General features: G+C 32.3%; 3 protein-coding genes across 11 annotated transcripts; 2 read left to right on the top strand and 1 right to left on the bottom strand.

The window, feature by feature from the left end:
* Positions 1-4,752: 4,752 nt before the first annotated feature.
* Positions 4,753-10,334, top strand: LOC101252948 (subtilisin-like protease SBT5.6). Its single transcript, XM_004232925.5, has 9 exons — positions 4,753-4,986; positions 5,087-5,279; positions 5,418-5,597; positions 6,064-6,175; positions 7,992-8,553; positions 8,709-8,806; positions 8,882-9,239; positions 9,340-9,553; positions 9,657-10,334. The coding sequence occupies exons 1-9, from the start codon at positions 4,912-4,914 to the stop codon at positions 10,190-10,192; spliced, it is 2,328 nt and encodes a 775-aa protein (XP_004232973.1). The 5' UTR covers positions 4,753-4,911; the 3' UTR covers positions 10,193-10,334.
* LOC101259397 (pentatricopeptide repeat-containing protein At4g18975, chloroplastic) lies at positions 8,035-14,074 on the bottom strand. Of its 9 annotated transcripts, none has more exons than XR_011214735.1 (10): positions 13,845-14,074; positions 13,139-13,256; positions 12,897-12,992; positions 12,738-12,817; positions 12,437-12,530; positions 12,165-12,308; positions 11,239-11,451; positions 10,560-11,061; positions 9,276-10,378; positions 8,035-8,529 (listed from the first exon to the last, which is right to left on the bottom strand). XR_011214735.1 is itself a non-coding variant. In XM_004232949.5 (8 exons), the coding sequence occupies exons 3-8, from the start codon at positions 12,975-12,977 to the stop codon at positions 10,876-10,878; spliced, it is 798 nt and encodes a 265-aa protein (XP_004232997.1). In that variant the 5' UTR covers positions 12,978-13,004; positions 13,139-13,256; positions 13,845-14,074; the 3' UTR covers positions 10,436-10,875. The 9 variants fall into 9 exon arrangements, 7 of the variants coding, with proteins under 7 accessions (XP_004232997.1, XP_069149665.1, XP_069149664.1 ...); XR_011214734.1 differs by having other exon boundaries at positions 12,897-13,004; positions 13,845-14,051; XM_004232949.5 differs by lacking the exons at positions 8,035-8,529; positions 9,276-10,378 and having other exon boundaries at positions 10,436-11,061; positions 12,897-13,004.
* Positions 14,075-16,907: 2,833 nt separating this feature from the next.
* Positions 16,908-20,283, top strand: LOC101255456 (subtilisin-like protease SBT5.6). Its single transcript, XM_004232934.5, has 8 exons — positions 16,908-17,404; positions 17,550-17,726; positions 17,831-17,942; positions 18,032-18,596; positions 18,682-18,779; positions 18,857-19,196; positions 19,277-19,490; positions 19,575-20,283. The coding sequence occupies exons 1-8, from the start codon at positions 17,110-17,112 to the stop codon at positions 20,093-20,095; spliced, it is 2,322 nt and encodes a 773-aa protein (XP_004232982.1). The 5' UTR covers positions 16,908-17,109; the 3' UTR covers positions 20,096-20,283.
* Positions 20,284-21,193: the final 910 nt, after the last annotated feature.

Genomic DNA, 21,193 nt, shown 5'->3' with positions numbered 1-21,193 from the left:
ATATGAGAAGCTACTATATCATTCAGCTTCAAACTGATGTGCTTTAGTAATTATGTCATGATCTTTTCATAATAATAATTAAAAAAAAGATTATTGTTTCTAAATTTGTAAAATCAAAATTCACATTATATCAAAGGTGGATGGAAACGAATGTATGTATAAAATCTCCTAAAAATTGCAACAAATTATAGGCAACAATAAATAATTACAGGAGAGAAATCTGCAACGCAGAAATGGTAATTGAAAACAAACAACAAGAGGGATAGAAAAAAGAACAAAGGAACAGAGAAAGAAATAGTTACTATTCGGGTAGGACCTGCACCCAAAAACAAAAAGGAGAAGAGATCCATATTTTATGGAACAGCAGGATTAGGAAGAAAATTTTGGGAAGAGCAACAATGGGAACTCTAAAAATTTAAATCCTAGATCTGTCTCTACTTCTGGTACATACCTCTGACTTCTCTGAAATCGATGCATATATCACTTTCAAAAATCCAACTCAAATCATTCTATTTTTAGAGGGAAAACTTTAATTGTAAAGTCAAATAGGCAAAACCTTAAAAAAGAAAAAGAAAAGGTGGACTTTCTCCTTCTTAATAAAACGCCAAACTAGTTAAGAACAAAAGTAGTGCAATTGGATGCTATAAAAATATGAAAGACATCTTTTTCCTAGAGTTGCATATCTTCACATTGAGAAAAAAATGTTGTTGTGACATTCTCTACAGAGCGTTGAAATTCAATTGTCAAAAGTATATACAGAAGCGGAGTCAGAATTTGAAATTTATAATTTCTTAATTCTAAATCCTTTCAAGTTATTGAGTTCTAAATTAATAATTTGTACATATGCAATGAATTTTAAAGACAAATATAAGATTTGAAACAAAGTTACTGAATTCAAACGAACTCACATGGACGTTGGACCCTAGCTTCACCCCTGCTTATATATGTAGACTTGTGGAATTGCAGAAGAAGACACAAAGAAGATGTGAGTTTAAAATTAGAGTTGTGCACGCCTGGTCCTTTTTATAGCTACTTCCACTTTTGTAAATTACACATAAAGTGTGGGTAGTGAGCTCCCATTCTAGTTTTTTCTTCATACACCACTTACCCATACCCAATTTTTGTACCTTTGCTTCTTTATAGGGTGGGGAATCTACAAATAATTCCATCTTCTTTTCTTCTACATTTAAAATTCATTTCTATATCAGCTTACGCATGCTTTTGGTTACTCATACGTAATGGGTATTTGAAAATACACACAATTTAATAGGGAACATTATATCACGTATTCAAGTGCTCAACATCGGTTGTGGTGTGTTCTGGTGAGAGTGTGTCACCCTTAACGAGGGATCTCGAGTTTTAGCCTCTGGATATGGATAAAATAATCATGTTGGGAGCACCACCACCGAATGAACCCTGTAATGCGCGATACTGATTTAGTTGGAGCTCCAATATGGACTCCAGACACCGAGGGGGATAGGTTAAATAATGTCTAAATGAAATCTACTCACTAAGTTTGTGGATATGTCGACTTATTAAGCCTTATAAGTGAGGAATTTCAGTTTGAGCTTTGAACTTAATTTTTTTTTCTTGTTTCTCATTTGATGTTTGATATTTATATTTAAACACAATTAGATTAAATTTGAGATCGTAATACATTTTAAAGACCGTTTCTAAAAGGATTTTCTTTATAACTAGAATTTAAACCTGAGTTTCTTGATTTAAAGTGAAGACCCTACCATCCCACCATAACATGTTGATAATCCGAGTTCGGAGCCTAAATGGTACAAAATATTAACAAAAATTTCAAAACGATATATAAAATTTTATATCAACCAAAACCGTAAAATCGCTGCATCAACAACGACTTACCCCACTGGAAAAAGCAAAATCGCTGTCTCTGTAGCGATTTTGCAAAATGTGTTTTTTTTTTTAAAAAAAATGAAATCGCTGCCTAAGCAGCGATTTATAAATTTTTTTTTTTAAAAAAAAAATTTGCAGCGATTTACTTATTTTTTAAAAAAAAATCAATTTTTTTTTATAAATTAGGCAGCGATTTTGCTTTTTGCGATGGGGTAAGTCGCTGTTGATGCAGCGATTTTCCCATTTTGATTAATATAAAATTTTATATACCATTTTAGTATTTTTATTAATATTTTTTACTTAAGACTCCGGACTCTTGATAATCCACCGAGGCTTACTACATGAAAAGTAATACCTGCAATAGTTGAAACTTTACTATAGTCTCTTCTTGTAGGGTAACACATAGCCTTTTCGATGAAGTTCATGATGTTTCTCTTTCCCCCTCTTCATGAGTTACCTAGGAAATAAAATCTAAATGAAAAGGGTTACTTAATTTACTTGAAATTATGTTCAAGATAAATTATATAATGCATCTTAAGAAAATAAAAAATGTAAAAAAAAAAAACAAACTAATTTACACTCCCTTCATATCAATTTACGTGACACTTTTCGCTATTCAAGAATTAATTTGACTAATCTTTAAAACTAAATTGACATAATATTTTAAAATTCAAATTTGCATATTCAAAAATATAGTAAGTTATAATTCTGTCCATGTCATTATAACATAGAAAAATATAATTTAAAATATTTTTTTTATAGTTTTAATCCCAAAAGAATTAAAAGTACTCCATAAAAATTGGGATAAAAAGAATATACAAACGATTAGTGTTTTTGTTCTCCTTTAACATATAGATTAATAGCTATTTAGATATATTCTAAGATATATAATGACAATTTTTCTTCAGTAATTGCTAATACTACCATTTATTAAGAATCAAAAAGTGATTACGACATTTTGGCATAAATGCATATGTATTCAGATGGAATTGACAATTATCTTTTCACTTTCATAATCATGAAAAATAAATCTAAACTCAATTTTCTAAAGTCAAAATTTCCAATACAATTGACAATATAGTAAAGTACTATTTATTATAATCTTCAATTAGAATATAGTGCAATTCATTTTGAGGTATACACCATAGTACGGTTCATCATTTTCGTTTTTTTAAATTTAATTTGCCTCATATATATTAAGTCCTTAAAGATGACAAAAATAAAATAAAATACCCTTAAATAAGATTAAGGGAATTACAAAGTGTTTAATTAATACAACTAAAGCTAAAATATAAAATGGTAATATCTTTCTTTCAAATCATATTCAGTGAATATTTGGGTGCTTATAAGAAATTATAAATGTTTATTTGATGTTAAGATGACGCTAAGTTAGAACATTTTTACTAATAATAAGCTTTCACTTTTGACTTTACGTTACACATTTTTATCTTGGTCTAAGATTTTAGTCTAAATATGTTACACAGTGAAAACGTGAGTTTTTTAATTTAAAATTATATTGATTCTGAATATACCCCGTATATAATACGTCGAGATTTCTTTAGAAAAAATTACGCAGATAAGCAAATATATTAGTTAATTAGCTGATATAGTTTTAGTTTGAATTAATTAAGCTAACCTATTTTTTAGCTCTAATTACGTACGCCTCTCGACCTCAAATCATATACGTATACAAATAGAAAATATACGTAACATATACAATTATATAGCATCTATACAAACTATTTGTCTCCTCTTCTCTCGCTCGTCTCTCTCTTGCTTCTCCCAATCTCGATCGACTCTCTCTTCCCTTTAACATGTAACTATGAATTATAATTAACAAAATATAGTTATAAAACTTAATTAAATTATTGTAAGTGTCTATTTTCGAAATTCCTTAAATAATATAATCAATAATATACCACATACATCTCACAAATTTTCAAAACTAAAATTATGAAATAATTGCAATTTCAACCACATATCGTGCCTTTCCCTATCACTCTTTAACTTTGTTTAAAAAAGGAAAAGAAAGAAAATAAAAGTTACGCTTGGTCATTTAAACAGGGACAGATAAATATAACTTTGTACCAGAAATTTTTTTTTTTACATGAATACAATTCATTTTCATTTGTTTATTTTGATTAAAATACATTAGTTGTAGAATCATAATTCAAACAGTCTCTCTTTTAATTTGGATTTTCTCTTATTATTCATCATATCCGAAATTGTTTAACTCAAACCAAAAAAGAATAAGATTAATTAAAGATTATATTTTAAGTTTAGCAAACATAATATCATATTAACGCTTCATAGCTAGAGTTTTGCTATTTACGCTTTGCTATGAAGCGTCAAATTTGTATAAAAATCACAGGAAACGTTGATTTGTATAAAATCGCAGACATCTAATTTGTACAAGTCACAATAATTTATGTAAATTAAGGGTCTGCGTTTACGAAAATTGCATTTATATATGTCCTTTGTGTTTGTATATCTGCATAAAATTTGAATTTGTGCATGTACAATTAAATAGAGTTAAAACAATTGTATTTGTATATTAAATCTCTCTTGTTTTATACAAACACAAATTATACAATAATGTATAATTTGTATTTGTATAAAGCGAGAATGAGAAAACAACAAAAGATAAGCGAGCGACATCAAGGAGAGTGACGAGCCAAATTTCTGGGGAGAGAGGCGAATGACAAAATATTTATACGGATTAAAATTAAATAAAACTGTGATCATAATATTTAATTTAAATTAATAGTTTGCTATTTTCTATAATTTTTTCCATTTTAAATTAACCTTATACTTATCATGTTACTGACCAAATTACCCTTTTAGATAGAGATTCTCTAGGTCCACAAGAGGTCTAAAAAAGACAATTTTATTGGAAGTAAATTAAAGAGGATAGAAATATTCACTCAATTCCAACCAAGATTCTACAATCCTTTTTTTTTTCTTTTTGGTTATAAATATCCTTTTATTTTGCATATAACACTTACACTATTCATACAATACACAAATCATTGTATTTTTGTTAAAAATATGAATTCATTTTCCACACTCTCATTTCTTCTTCTCCTTGTGCTTCCTCTCTTGGCTTCATGTCATGAAAAACAGGTACTACTATATTTAATCATTCTCATTTCTCATTAATTAATTCTTTCTTTATAATCTCTAGTTATGTTAATTATTATTAATTTTTTTTATGGTGTTGAAGGTTTATATAGTGTATTTTGGAGGGCATAATGGGGAGAAAGCATTGCATGAGATTGAAGAAAACCATCACTCATATTTATTATCAGTAAAAGATAATGAAGAAGAAGCCAAATCTTCTCTCATTTATAGTTATAAACACAGCATCAATGGATTTGCCGCACTTCTCACCCCTCATCAAGCTTTTAAATTATCTGGTATACAGTGACAGAATCAGAATTTTCATTAAAAAGAGTCAAAATAAACATATACATGAGTAATATCATCTAACATCTTTTACTTATCTATGAAATGTTACGATGTTAATCTGATAGTGTAAAAATTCTTTTAAACAGAGTTGGAAGAAGTGGTATCGGTGTATAAAAGTGAGCCAAGAAAATATAGTTTGCATACAACAAGGTCATGGGAATTTTCTGGAGTGGAAGAGTCAGTAGCACCAAATTATTTGAACAAAGATGACTTGCTATTGAAAGCCAGATATGGAAAAAATATCATTATTGGAGTTCTTGATAGCGGTACATTTTATTTTATTTTATTTATTTACTATACTTATTTGGTTACCATTATTAATGAATTTCCCTTTTGTTTAAAATTTAAATGTATTTCCAATATGGACACACAATATAATTAACGTGTAAATTACAGTTTCTCTTATTTGTGATTTATTTAGAAAAGACCTTGTATAACACGTGACTTTGTTCAAACAACTTAACCTATTATTAAAATTCATCTTTTTTTAGTGGTCTATTGAATTCTAAAATTTAATCTTTATTGAGTTCTAGACTGATAGTTTATATATATTAAACACGAAATTTGGATCAAAAGTTTATCGATCTCTCCTACTTGGAATTTAGAAGCTTCATTCATGTAACTTCTCATACAGTCACTAAACTGATTATTAACGTAGAAAGTATTTTTTTTGAGTTAATAACTATCAGTTGAGTGACGGTAATGAATGTTGTTGGATGATGCACCATATAGGGCTATGGCCAGAATCTAAGAGCTTTAGTGATGAAGGGATTGGACCAATACCAAAGTCATGGAAAGGAATCTGCCAATCTGGAGATGCTTTCAACTCTTCAAACTGTAATAAGTGAGTCTTAAATATTCTTATCTTTTTTTTTTCCTTTTTTGCCTTATCCATTTATTTTTTTATCTCCATGATGTGATAGTATACCTATTTTGCAATCATTAATAGCCAATCTTGGGTAAGAAAATCTTCAGGTGCTCAATAAACCCAACAACCAAACATTTTTTTTGTTTGTTGGTGTGTTTAAGGTGAGGAATTTCAGTTAAACATAAAATAATTTACTTTACTATATATACATAACACATCTTTATTTTGTTCAATATAGCAAATTGTTTCGTTAAGGAATAGTTACCAATATATACCATCAATATACACTATCACTATATATATTTGTAAAAACTAGATGATGAAATGATGATTGTTTTTATTTTTATTTTTATAAAAAGGACCTTATATAATTTCATTACTAGGCTATAGGAACCTATCGTCAAGTTATATATCACATCATGCTTAGATTAATTTTTGGCACTTGTCTATTGTCTCTTATACATTGACCTAACGTTGAATTAATTATTACGTTTAGACGTGCATAAATTATAAGTTTGGTAAAAGAGGTCAATTTACAAGGGTTCTCGAACTTGCCTTTTTTTGTCTTCTATAGTTTATAAAAGCAATTAAAAAATAAGAAAAATAAACATATTATAATTAGTATGTGTTACTTATAAAAAAAATTGTAATTTTCTAATTGGTTGAAGAGATTTTTTTTAAAAAATTGGACAGGACCCATTGGGTGTCCATGCCTGTCATTTGGTGACCTTTTGATATCAATGTAATAATTCGAGTGTTTGTCTATTTCAATCAAAACAAAACAAGTTACGCTGACAAATTGCTAATTGTTTTTTGGATTATTGCTTTGCCATCTTGTGAACTTTGTAGCCTTCCAATGCCTCTAGTGTGCAGTACTATTACTTTGTTGTTATGTTTGCATAGCTGCATGTGTTGCTGATGATATATGGAGTCCACAATGAAATTTTAAATGCACGTATAGGTGAAAGTTCAGACAGTCAACATAAACTATTAATTATATCTCCATTTGTTAGTTGTATAAAGAGACAAAAATGAGTATTATCTTATTCCTTTTTTACCTTTTATGTTTAAGATCATAAAATTTAAAATCTTTTTTTTTTACTTTTTTGAATTTCGAGTCAAGTAAAAATAAGTCAAATAAATCGTAACGAAGTTTCTTCAAAAGTATATGACCATGCTACCAAATGGTACCCCAAAAAAAAAAGATTTTGTATACCTTTTCACTAGATTGTGTGGTTCACTCATTCATTTTCTTCTTTTCTTTAGAAGAGAATATATCTAATTCTTGGTTATTGATAGGGGTGAGAGAGGGTCGGGATGTGTGAATCATGTCCTTGTATATCTTATCTAATCATATGAGACATATCTAGGGTGATTGCGATTGCGAGTTCAACTAAATTCATTTCTTTTCGTAGGGTAGGGGTCCAGTCAACTTTTTTATTTGTCCTAAAGAACCGTTGACTAGCTAGATAGTTGAACTAATGCACGTCCTATATCTAGCAACATACTGAAAATCATGCTTTTCCAACTGTCACAATACCCCGTCTTCCAAATAGAGAATGGGGAGAAAGACGGAAGACCTTTATTGACATTATCTTTCCTCCAACTTGTTTTTGCCTTGCAAGATAACGTCTTGTTCTTGCGAATAAATTTTAAAATGTTTATATGTTGTACGAGTACACTTATTCTGAACTTGCTGACTCTAAATCATAAATTTGCCTTTCTTAATCATGTAAGATATGAGAACTTTAATATTTATTATACTATGCCTACTTTGGGACTTCTTTTGCAGGAAAATAATTGGAGCTAGGTACTATATAAAAGGTTATGAACAATTTTATGGCCCTCTAAACAGAACCTTAGATTATCTGTCTCCAAGAGACAAAGATGGACATGGAACTCATACATCATCAACAGCAGGAGGTAAAAAGGTTCCAAATGTCTCTGCCATTGGTGGCTTTGCATCTGGCACCGCCTCGGGTGGGGCCCCACTCGCACGGCTTGCAATGTACAAAGTTTGTTGGGCTATTCCAAGGGAGGGGAAAGAAGATGGGAACACTTGTTTTGATGAAGACATGTTAGCAGCACTGGATGATGCTATTGCAGATGGTGTTGATGTTATTAGTATATCCATTGGAACAAAACAGCCTCAGCCTTTTGATCAGGACAGCATTGCAATTGGAGCACTTCATGCCATGAAGAAGAATATTGTTGTATCTTGTAGTGCTGGAAATTCAGGGCCTGCACCTTCTACATTGTCTAATACAGCTCCTTGGATTATCACTGTTGGTGCTAGCAGTGTTGACAGGAAATTTTTGTCACCAATTGTACTAGGAAATGGCAAGAAATTCATGGTAAGCCGAAACTATTACACACGTTAACACAAGAAAACATGATAATCTATTCAATTTTCGACTACTCTTTCAACTAAAACAATTAAACACTAGGATTAGAACATGTTTCCTAAATTGAAGCCGTTCTTCATTTTGGATGTTATGCATGAAATCAGGGACAAACAGTTACACCTTACAAGCTGAAGAAGAAGATGTACCCTCTAGTTTATGCAGGAGAGGTGATCAACACTAACGTAACCAAAGATTTAGCAGGGTACTCCCCTTCCTTCCTTCCAAGTTTCAATATTTTTCAGGTGATTATATCTGAACTTTTGCAAAAACATTTCAGGCAGTGTTTACCAGGTTCTCTTTCGCCGGAAAAGGCCAAGGGGAAAATAGTAATGTGCTTGAGAGGGAATGGGACAAGAGTAGGAAAAGGCGGAGAGGTGAAAAGGGCAGGAGGAATTGGTTACATACTAGGAAATAGTAAAGCAAATGGGGCAGAGTTAGCAGCAGATGCTCATCTTCTTCCAGCCACAGCAGTGGACTATAAAAGTGGAGTTCAGATTCTCAACTATATCAGTTCTACAAAGTCCCCTGTAGCTTATATAATCCCAGCTAAAACAGTTTTGCATGCTAAACCAGCACCTTACATGGCTTCATTCACTAGTAGAGGTCCAAGTGCAGTTGCACCGGATATCCTCAAGGTCAGAATTTACACAAGAAACTAAAAGATAATTTACCTGATTTGTGATATATTATGCATTGTCTTCTAAACAAAATTCTCATTTTGTGCTCTTCCCACAGCCGGATATCACGGCACCAGGGCTGAATATATTGGCAGCATGGAGTGGAGGATCATCCCCTACGAAGCTAGATATTGACAAACGTGTAGTAGAGTATAACATACTCTCAGGTACTTCCATGTCTTGCCCTCATGTTGGTGGCGCCGCAGCACTTTTGAAGGCTATACATCCCACTTGGAGCAGTGCTGCAATAAGATCTGCTCTGATAACTTCAGGTACCTTTAACTGCCCCTGAAATTTGTCAGGGGCTAGAAGTTGAACTCTTCTTTTGTCTATAAGTTTCCACACTATACTGATTTAATCAATGTATAATTTCAGCTGAATTACAAAATAATGTCGGTGAGCAAATAACTGATGCATCTGGGAAGCCAGCAGATCCATTCCAGTTCGGAGGAGGGCATTTCAGGCCATCAAAGGCAGCAGATCCTGGACTTGTCTACGATGCTTCCTACCAAGACTATCTTCTCTTCCTTTGTGCCTCTGGTGTTAAGCATCTTGACAAATCCTTCAAGTGTCCTAAGAAATCACATTCTCCTAGAGACCTAAATTACCCGTCTCTGGCTATTCCAAATCTCAATGGCACTGTGACTGCTAGAAGAAGATTGACAAATGTTGGTGCACCAAAGAGCGTTTACTTTGCCAGTGTCAAACCTCCATTGGGATTCTCTATTGAGATTTCACCACCCATCTTGTCTTTTAACCACGTTGGCTCCAAGAAAACGTTCACTATCACAGTGAAAGCTCACCGTGACATGATGCATAGAATTCCGAAAGATCAGTATGTGTTTGGATGGTATTCCTGGAATGATGGAATCCATAATGTTAGGAGTCCAATTGCTGTAAAATTGGCATAAGTACTCAAAAACCCATAGCAGTATAGGGATATATAGTGCTCTGTGTTCCCTCAATTGGTGCACATAACTTTACTTTAGTTACATCTGAAGCAAAGATATCTCGCTAGAGAATAAATCAGTGCATTTCTCATTTCTATCCTAATGAAGTCTCAGCATGAACTTGCTTCCCTGGCGTTATGCTCATCCCTGCAGTAGAATTTTTGAGAACGTAACATGGAAAAAAGGTGTCACGAGCCGATGAGAAAATTGAAATTCAAGATTTGATTGATTACATGAATACTTTATAAACCATTAATAGTTGAATGGAACATCTCTGTACAAGAAATTTAGATACAAACATGTTAAGACAAACAAAACTAAAACCAACCTTTGTACTGAAAACCCAATGATATCAGTATAACGTGGAAAATCTCACTATAAGGTGTAGTATGGTTTGGTAGTCTTGCTTACACACAAGAAATCAACTGCGATGAGGTTACACTTTCATCAACCTTGTGGACTTCTAGTTATATCTTGTATCATCAGCCAAGTAGAGTCTTTGTATTCAATACACAATCTCACCGGGGATATATCAACACACCTATAGCAACTTGGATTTTATCTGACAAGTATTTTCCAGAATGTATAATATCAACCAAGTACATACTACTCTTCCCCACCCATGCAAGGAATAGCACTTCTATTCATTCTATATCTCTTCTCACTCTTGCTCTTTCACCGTTGAAATGGACATATTTCCATCTGCTTTGATACTTTTTGAGAACCAGTTTTTGGTTATCTTCTTGGCCCAACATCTGGAAGGCTCTTGCAACTCTTCTAACTGTATCTTCATCTGGTTTTACCCCCAACTCCTCCATGTCTGCAAACACCTGAATTTTCAAAAAGCATGCTTCAAAAATAGAATCAAACTTCCGACAGTTGAGGAAATCCATTATGAAAGACAGAAGTGAGGATAATCCACAGCATCATGCTTTTCTGCAGAGAGGGAACTGAACAACCAGTTATACTTGGACCAATTTTGGAAAAATGCAAAAAAATTCATTTACCTCAACTATCTTGTCTGGCACATGATGATGATCATATAATGAAATCATCCTGGAGAAGAGCCGTTTCGAAACAGACCGTGTGCTTGTATGCAAAATCATATTCCATAACGTTTCTGCTTCATCTACCCTGTTGTCCATATCAAATGCTAGTAGAAGTGCATCATAGGTTGCCATTGTTGCACCTTGACCTTTGCTCAACATCCACTTAGCTACCTAAGCATAGTGTTAAAGAGCAAGTATTATTTAGTGACAATGGCTATTCTGAAATACTTCAGCACATAATCAAACTAGTCACCATGATCTGTCTAACAATTAAGATTCACATATGCTCAATTACACAAAACCTCTCTTTCCTACCAAGACGATTTAAACATGCCCCGACAATCCAGAGGAGCAGAACTAAATCTCAGTATCACCAAGTTCAGTTTCTACTTCCATGTAGCCAGTAGTCAATACATTCAAATGATACTTGTCGAGTAGATTATGAACTACAACTACATCAAGGAAGATGGAAGAATTGACTTTGATTGAGTAATGACGAGATAATCCACACAACTGGGAAAATTAAAAGTGCAATCGCATCAGAGTTTTTTTGTCTTGCACTGGAAAAACAAAAGAACCTGAAGCAGAGCCATCTTGTACTTGGTCAATTTGAGTAATTGAGTATGATACTTATGAAGTTAAAACAAGGCTTCTAATGTCATAGCTTGTTAACAAATGATATTTTTTTTTAACTCTTGGTTTCCTGTCACCTTAGAAATCAATAATACAGTGGTACGAGCCTATAGAACAGATCCTGTTCAAGTAAGGTCGTTGTTAAGAAATGATATTTATCACTACATTGCTTCAGAATTTATCAAGGCAAAATGCTATCAAATATACCACCCATGCTAAAAATAACAAAATAAAGTTCTCATGCGTCGTACTTGAATCACTCGTTTCCACAGCCGTTGTTGCCTTAAGATTCTTAGAGCCTTAGCAGCTGCAATCAATGGAAACTCTGTCTCCCATGCAATCCATTTATCTAATGCACCATAAACAGACTCTTTCTCATTTGGAAGTCCAGAAATCTGTCCATTTACATATCACAAAGAAACAGAAGGCAACGTCAAAATACGTCTACTTCAGGTATACGAGAAAACATATCTTTCAGTGTACAAACTGTAGTAATTAGCCAGAGTAATTTGAAAAGACTTACAATTCGAACAAGATTCAGCGCTTTTTGTCCAGATCCAGCAGATTCTCTTTTCTTCCATAAGTGATGTTCTACTTTTCCAGCCTTCTGAACTTTCCTGCATCCACAATTCCACACAGAGGATAATTAGTTTAGAGAAGAAAAAAAACATTTAACATGAAATTCAGCTTGACATAATACTACATAGAATATAATCAATTACTTCAAGAAAATGAGTATCTGATATCAAATTGACCAACCGATACAGACACATGAAAAATGACTCGGTGTTCAAGCAAATGTGTTAATGGGTAGCATTACTTACTTCTGATCAGCAGCATCAGAGATAGTAAGAGAAAGTTCACCCTGCTTCTTGGAATGTTTAAGAGCAGAGGATACATTTAACTGCATATGATAGCAGAACCTTAGACACTGAGCAATAATCTGTATCAAAAATAGTCAAAAAGGAGCATCTCACTCCAACCTTATCCGATAACCCGGTTGAGTTTATTCCCTTTAGCAAAATGTTGCAACTGAAGAAGTGAAATTGTAGAGAACCTCCCATTCTAGCACAGCAGTTCTAAAATAAATTCTTCCCAAATATACACATCAGGGGACTCTCATAAGCAAGAATGGTTCTTAAAGAAGCAAATTATAAAATTTGTAACTCAAAACTATTAGCATTAACTGACTTATATGTAAAAAGAAAATACCAATATGTATTACCAGTTTCAGCGAGAATGATGGATAATTAGGGATAGCTGAATAACTTGGTTGTGGAGCCAAACCTTGTATTTAAGCAGATAAGGGTCAAAAGACGGGCCTATTATCCCAAGTTTCGAAGCTGCATCAGTCCATATTTTTATCATTAAGAAAACAAGAGAACAGAAAAACTGAAAACTGAATCTATGCAGCAGAAAGTTATCATCTATAGTGTTTTAAAATTTTAGCTTCTGTCTTTCATATAATCTAAAAATTGAGAAGAAAAACCATAGATAATCGCAAGCAACCATAAATTCTTAAAAGCTCATCTATGGCTGCAATCCTTTTCTTTCCTCAATTGTTAATTTTACTTTTTTGTTCAAACCTTGCTAAGGTCTGCAACACTCTACCCTCCCCAATGAGATTAAACTGGGTATGTTATTTTCTGGATACAACCGTGGCTATAACGATTAAGAGGCTAGATAAATGTAATTACCTCAACTTAATGACAAAAAAAAAAGCTGATAATTATACTACTCAGACAGCCATTAAGCTCAAATACTTGATTCAGTTTCTCAATTTAATATAATAACAATGAGATATATATCAATTGTAAGGAAAAAAACAGAGTCTTTGCTACATAAATAAAGTAAGTGGGAAGATAAACTCAGCATCACTCAGAGATTAACTTCATTAATAAAAGGGATTGGAGAAAAAAGCGGGAACGTACAATTCCATTTCTCAGTAGAAACTGCTCGGAATAAGTTGGCCGGAGAAAGAAACTGGGTGAAGAGAGTGGCGGCCGGCGTAGAGTTGTGGTGGTTCGACGGATTAGACCGGAGAAGAAGCTCTATCGTCCTTTCAAATTGGCGGGTCGGAATGTTCGGAGTTTGAGATCCGAATTTGAATTATTTGGGCTGCCATTGTTCCAAGGAATTGGGCGTATAAGCTCTAATATATGTCCCAACACTTGCAGCCCACTGGTTCTTATTTTTCTTTTTTCTTTTTTGAAAAAAATATAGGGAAAATTATATATAATGACAAATTAATAAATCAAATTAAATGTTATAACCACATTTTGATTTAATTGTGTCATGTAGAAAACTGTTTGTCAGTCGCCTCTCTCCTTCAAACTCTCGCTCGCCACACTCCCTCTCGCTTTTATACAAACACAAATATATAAAATGTGTTTGTATTTGTATAAAACGAGAAAAATTTATTTATATATATATATATATACACACACATGTTCCTCTCTCTCCCCTCTCCAGATCTCGCTCGCCACACTCGCTTCTATCGCTTATACAAACAGAAACAAAATATATAGATTGTGTTTCTGTTTGTATAAAGCGAGAGAAAATTGTATATACACATGCAAATACATATATTTTTTTCTTATATACTTATTTCATTTTTTTGGGTCTTGCTCTCTTTCTCGTTTATACATACACAAATTATATAATTGTTTTGTATACAACTACTTTCTTTGGTATATGTATAGCGAATTGTACGATTGGTTTCTTTGTATATGTATAACGAATTACACAACTGTTTTTTTGTATATGTATTGCTAAATATGCATATTTATGTTTGCTATATAGCACAATTAAACAAACTTTGCTATAATATACAAATATGAATATTATATTTGGTATATGTGAAAATTGCTCAAAAATGTATCATGCTTTTAATTTGTTTGAAAGGATCTTTTCATTCTTTATTTATATTAAGATATGTTTTAACTTTTAAGCAAAGAAAAACAATTTTACTCCTAATTCAAAAGGTAATTTTCTCTTCTATTTACTTCAAAAATTTGATTCTTTAAAAAATACGATAGATAGTTAGGACTTTAATTTGATCACTTTGTAGATATAATTTCTCTCCGTTTTGAATTGTCCAACGACATGGTATATGTAATTAAGTTGTATATACTTAGTCGTTATATCATTTTTTAAAAATATATATATATATATATATATATATATATATTTAATTATAGTGTATGAATAATTTTGTTGATTAAAAATAGACAAATGAGAAGGAAATATGAGACCTCTTATTGCTACTAAGCCACATTTTTAGATGCATAATATATAAATTTATAAAGTTTATAGAACGCGTTAATTTCTGCATGTAATTATAATGATAGACTAAATAATTGACACGCTTTTGAAATTTTCTTAAAATGTTATAAACTATCAATTGATTTAACATATAATTTTCCATTATCTTGCTGCTGCATGATGGTCGATATTTGTAAAATACTTAATCAATGACCAGTCTTCTTTTACCATCTTTTTCCATCTTTCAATTCTTTCATTTATTTTACGATACGTATTCTAATATAATTTATGCATTGTCATTGTCACTCGCTAATTCAGTTTTTTTTTTGTCTTACCACGTAAAATATTAAACTTATCTAAATATATTTATATCTCGATTCTCAAAACATCAAAAGTAATCATTTTTCTTCTGAAAAATCAATGGATGTGAACCTTCTGCGTAAGATTTGATGATAATCAACTTCTTAGCAAGCAAAAAACGCGCCTAAAGAATGATTATTCTAATTGCTACGAAATTTAAATCAAACAATTATATGATATTTGTGTTTATGGGGCTGATGAGGGTAACATATATGTAATTTCATTAGCTTTTTCTCGTCAAGTGACAATAAAAACTTTTAATTTACCCGTTTGACCAAGTCATATATATTTGAAAAACTTTTTTAATGAATTAAGGACCTTAGGATGTTTCATTTTTGTGTTATTAATAACATGAAAATGAAACATTATCTGGTGGTTAGTACTAATAATATGTAACGTGGTTTGACTATTAATCTCGCGTGGAGCCGCCAATATTATATATATCTTACTTAATTAGACGACCAACTAAAATTGACATATATCTTATTTTCTTAATCGATATATAGTTGTAGTAATATTTTTGTTTGGCAAGAGGGGAAAAAATACTATGAATAATTAAATCAATTCAAGTATAGTTAAATTTTTGAATATCAAATTAAGTTAAATCAAGTTACTAGTATAGTTTTTATTTTTTTCGATTTTGAACCTCCTAATTTTTTTTTATAGCTTACCACTCTTTTGATTTAGCCAAAAGAAAGGAGTTGATCGTTTGACTTGTCTTTAACCCCTTTTCTATGAATTCAATTATTTGTCACAAATAATGAATTTTCGGTTAACGATTTTATTTTTTAGGTACTAATATTATGCGGTGAACGTGGTTTGACTATATATATGTAATATGTTTTTGGTCTCGCATGAACACGCTAATGTTATGTTATTTTCTTAATTGGGAGAGGACCAAAATAGCCCTGAAATGTAGGTATATGTTGATTTTCGTCCTTTAAGATATAATACTAGTTACTTTCACAATCCTCCAAATTTGTAAAATATACCATCTTTAGTCCATATATTTAACATAATATATATATATATCATGAGTTGATTAAATATAATATTAAATAGAAGTATATGCCAATATTATGAATAGGTACAATAAAGTTGAAGAATCAACTTTTTTCTATTTTGAGATTTGAAGTTCAAATATTGACAGATCTTATGCTTAGTTTTTAACGTGATTATTCTTACACTTCACATTTTTTTATTGTAAAGTCTAAATACATATACCTAATTAAGTTGTGTATATATATTTTGATTGGATCAACTAAAGTTGACGTGAATTTTCCCCTCATTTTCCTATTTAAAAGTTTCAAAGTTACTATTTGCGTTACTAGACAGATAAATATAGACCAAGTTTCAGCTTGAGTAGAAATAGTCATAGTCCATTTCCCTTAAATATAATTAGCTACTATCATAGACTCTTTCCATTCTAGTCGACGTATATATAAATTATTAAAACTTGTAAGATCATTAATAATTACATGTAGTATTTATTATATTACAATCATATCACTATAAAAACCCGTTAATTAGAAAATCAACCCATACCAGGCAAATCCAAACAAGCCATCCAAAATGAAGAACCATCACATAATTGTATTTTTCTTAATTTCCCTCTTCCTAATCATGAACCTTGGTAGATTTGTTTCATGTACTGAAGAAAAAAAGGTATATATAGTGTACCTTGGAGAACATAATGGAGACAAGACTTTGAAAGAAATTGAAGACCATCACTGTTCATTTCTTCATTCTGTCAAGGGTACTACTACATCCAAAGAAGATGTTAGAGCATCACTTGTTCATAGCTATAAAAACGTCATCAATGGCTTCTCCGCGGTGTTAACACCACAAGAAGTCGATATGATATCAGGTACAAACTTCAAAGATAGTACGTATGAACGTTTATAGCTTAAGCAGTTAGAGAGAACACGTTATTAATTGATTGTATTATGTCTCAGTGGTACCAAATTGCCTCATTTGTTTGTGATCAGTGTAATATTTTTTTTTGGAAACAGGGATGGAAGGGGTAGTGTCGGTATTTCACAGTGATCCATATGAAATAAGGCCTCATACTACAAGATCATGGGACTTTGTGAGCTTACTGGAAGGAACTTCACTGTTAAATTCTAGAGAAAAATTGCTGCAAAATGCAAGTTATGGAAAGGACATTATTGTTGGGGTTATGGACAGTGGTAACAGTTTTTCTCTGTATTCTATTCATTTGAACAGTACTATGTACTTCTTATGCCTCAATATTATACTTACTCTGTCATCTTTTTTTTTATTATTAATAAAGGGGTGTGGCCAGAATCTTCAAGTTTCAGTGATGAAGGAATGGAACCAGTTCCAAAATCATGGAAAGGGATTTGCCAAGAAGGTGTTGCCTTCAATGCATCCCATTGCAATAGGTTGACTACCTCATTAATTAACTTATCGCTCTCTGTAAATACATTGACAGTATAAATGAAACGCTTTTGTTTTTTTTCCCTTTCTCAAGGAAATTAATTGGAGCGCGATACTATTTGAAAGGTTACGAGGCAGCAGTTGGTCCTCTTAACGAGACAAGGGACTTTCGATCACCGAGAGATGTAGATGGTCATGGTACTCATACAGCAGGCACAGTGGGTGGTAGGAGAGTAGCAAATGCATCAGCTATTGGTGGATTTGCAAAGGGTACAGCTATTGGAGGCGCCCCTAATGTTCGACTGGCCATTTATAAAGTATGTTGGCCAGTTCCAGATCAGAGTTTAGCTGACGGAAATGCATGTGCTACGGATGACATTCTTGCTGCTTTTGATGATGCTATAGCTGATGGGGTTCATGTACTCAGTATTTCTCTAGGGTCTCTACCTACATCAACCTACTATACAGAAAATCCTATTGCGGTTGGATCTTTGCATGCCGTGAAGAAGAATATTGTAGTATCTTGTAGTGCTGGAAATGATGGTCCAACACCTTCAACTGTTGGAAATGTAGCGCCGTGGGTTATCACAGTTGGTGCTAGTAGCATCGATCGAGTCTTTTCATCTCCAATTATGCTCGGAAATGGAATGATCGTTGAGGTGAGGATTGACTCGCATTCACTTTTGATTTGCTATGCACCAATAGTAACTAATAGAATCAGAATACTTAATTTGTGTTCTTTAGGGTCAAACAGTAACTCCAATAAGGAGGAGGAGATTGCATCCTTTGGTTTATGCAGGAGATGTAGAAATTAGAGGAATTACGGCGAGCAATACAACAGGGTAACATTCATTCTACTAGCAACTTTTTAATTATTTTAACCACTTAGAATTATGAAAACTAACTATTGAATATACAGAACATGTCTTCCTGGTACACTATCAAGAAATCTTGTGAGAGGAAAAGTTGTCCTCTGCGGAAATACAGGTATACAGGCATCAATGGAAGTGAAAAGAGCTGGAGGTGTTGCCGCTATTTTAGGAAATCCATTTAACGAGATTAAAGTCACCCCTTATCTGGATCCCACAACCGTTGTATTTTCATATAGCCTAGCCACAATCCTGACATATATACGGACCGAAAAAAATCCAATGGCTACACTTGTTCCAGGAAATACATTGATCGGCACCAAACCAGCACCTGTCATGGCTTCTTTCACTTCCAAAGGACCAAATGTTGTTGATCCCAACATTCTCAAGGTAACTGAGTATTTTACCGTCTGTTGGTGTATAGAAGTTAAAACTCTTTTTCTGAAGAATACTTTTACATTGAATTGCAGCCGGATATAACTGCTCCTGGATTTAACATACTAGCAGCGTGGAGCGAGGCATCATCTCCATTGAAAATGCCAGAGGATCGTCGGGTTGTTAAGTATAACATGCAGTCTGGAACATCCATGTCTTGCCCCCATGTTTCTGGTGTAATTGCACTCTTAAAATCAGTTCATCCAGATTGGAGTAGTGCTGCAATCAGATCTGCTCTAATGACCACATGTAATTCTGTTTCTCTTACAAAAATTGAATTCCTTTTTGTACAGAATTTCTCACAGACATTTGTTCAATTTACTCTTGCTGCAGCAACAATGAATAATGTGGTTGGTCAGCCAATAAAAAATGCCACAGGGGATGATGCAAGCCCGTTCGAATACGGATCAGGACATTTCAGGCCATCAAGAGCAGTAGATCCTGGACTCGTTTATGATGCTACATACACGGATTATCTTCTCTATCTATGCACTCAAAACGTAAGCCTAGATTCATCGTTCAGTTGTCCTGAGAAAATACCTACGGCGAGTAACCTTAACTATCCATCCCTTGCAATAGCAAACATGAGAGGAGGATCTATCAGGAGTGTCACAAGAGTTGTTACAAATGTTGGAAAAGATAACTCGACTTACGTTTTAGGTGTGAGTTCACCTCCTGGATACGTTGTTGATATTGTTCCAAAGAGGTTACATTTCAGCAAATTGGGAGAGAAACACAGCTTCAACATAACAATTACTAGTGTTCAAAGGAGAAATGATTTTTCGTTTGGTTGGTACACATGGAGTGACGGAGTCCATGTAGTTCGTAGTCCAATTGCAGTATCCTCAGCGTAATTAAATCATGCAATTGTGAATAAATAGTACCCAAAAATAATTTTACTAATGTATATCTAGAGCATGATATTATGAAGTTCCCAAACAAAACTTGTATTCTATATTTTCTCATATAAACAAAAATATCAAAATAGTCTCAATATCAAATAAATAAAAATTTATAAAATCACATAATAAGTTATTACAAAGTCATTGTGGTCGGTCTTGTTCACTCAATATAGATGAAAAATTGTTTTTTGTTAAACTTAAAGTAGTAGTAATTACATAATAAATTTGGTTGATAAAAATATGAATTTGATGAATAAAAAGATAAAATAGTAATTGATTTTAAAGTAATAATTAATTTTTATATTGATGAGAATAATAAATTTTAAAAAGTAATCATACGTTAAATTTTGTTTTTTTCCAGCTTTTACCTTGTTAGTGGTTCAAGAAACTCACTTTGGGTTTTACAATTAATTACTAAAGGCAAGAGCTTAGATAATAAGGTGTGATTTTGGCAACAACATTAGATGAAAAAGTTATGCAAAAGTAGATTATGCATTAGTTAAGTACTCATGGTATGGCTGAATTTATTTTAGCAAATTGAAGGTCAAATAGGATTACCTAAAAGGTAAGGTGACCTATAACTTTATCTTGAATCAGCCTGAATATGATAATTAACTCTAGTTTGATATTTTATGATTATAAATTGATCGAGGAAGTCGTATAAATTGCTTAAGTGATGAGTTCGGAAATTTGACACGATTGTGAGTATTAATTTTATCACAATTTGTGTTTTGTAACTTTCATGATTTATACATGGTTTATAAAATTGATGATTTATCAAAATGTTTTGAACTTGCATATGAACAAGTCTTTTACTTGCTATGATACCAAAATAATTATTTGAAATGAACTTGCTTAAAAAAAAAAAAAAAAAAACTTGCTTTTATCAGACATGTTTATAGATATTTGAGATGTGATTACTATTATCAAAAGAGTTTAAATTTAGTTGAGAAATAGTATTTTGACATATGTTTTAGGTTAAAGTTTTATATACTATGATTTGGTAAGAATTATAACATTTTGAATTTATTTTTTTTAATTTACAAAGAA

Source organism: Solanum lycopersicum, chromosome 2, assembly GCF_036512215.1.
Source record: "Solanum lycopersicum chromosome 2, SLM_r2.1".
In the NCBI taxonomy this organism is placed as follows: domain Eukaryota; kingdom Viridiplantae; phylum Streptophyta; class Magnoliopsida; order Solanales; family Solanaceae; genus Solanum; species Solanum lycopersicum.
Note: the sequence above shows the minus strand (reverse complement) of the source record. Positions and strands in the feature narration are given on the sequence as shown.

Excerpts from the sequence above, each read along its gene's own strand:
- LOC101255456 (XM_004232934.5), top strand. The coding sequence starts at position 17,110 with ATGAAGAACCATCACATAATTGTATTTTTCTTAATTTCCCTCTTCCTA. Across the intron at positions 17,405-17,549 it reads AGAAGTCGATATGATATCAG|GGATGGAAGGGGTAGTGTCG; the intron begins GTACAAACTTCA and ends TTTTGGAAACAG. Across the intron at positions 17,727-17,830 it reads TGTTGGGGTTATGGACAGTG|GGGTGTGGCCAGAATCTTCA; the intron begins GTAACAGTTTTT and ends TTATTAATAAAG.
- LOC101252948 (XM_004232925.5), top strand. The coding sequence starts at position 4,912 with ATGAATTCATTTTCCACACTCTCATTTCTTCTTCTCCTTGTGCTTCCT. Across the intron at positions 5,598-6,063 it reads TATTGGAGTTCTTGATAGCG|GGCTATGGCCAGAATCTAAG; the intron begins GTACATTTTATT and ends TGCACCATATAG. Across the intron at positions 9,240-9,339 it reads TTGCACCGGATATCCTCAAG|CCGGATATCACGGCACCAGG; the intron begins GTCAGAATTTAC and ends CTCTTCCCACAG.
- LOC101259397 (XM_004232949.5), bottom strand. The coding sequence starts at position 12,977 with ATGGGAGGTTCTCTACAATTTCACTTCTTCAGTTGCAACATTTTGCTA. Across the intron at positions 11,452-12,164 it reads TGTGGAAACGAGTGATTCAA|GTAGCTAAGTGGATGTTGAG; the intron begins GTACGACGCATG and ends CACTATGCTTAG. Across the intron at positions 11,062-11,238 it reads TGCCAGACAAGATAGTTGAG|GTGTTTGCAGACATGGAGGA; the intron begins GTAAATGAATTT and ends TTGAAAATTCAG.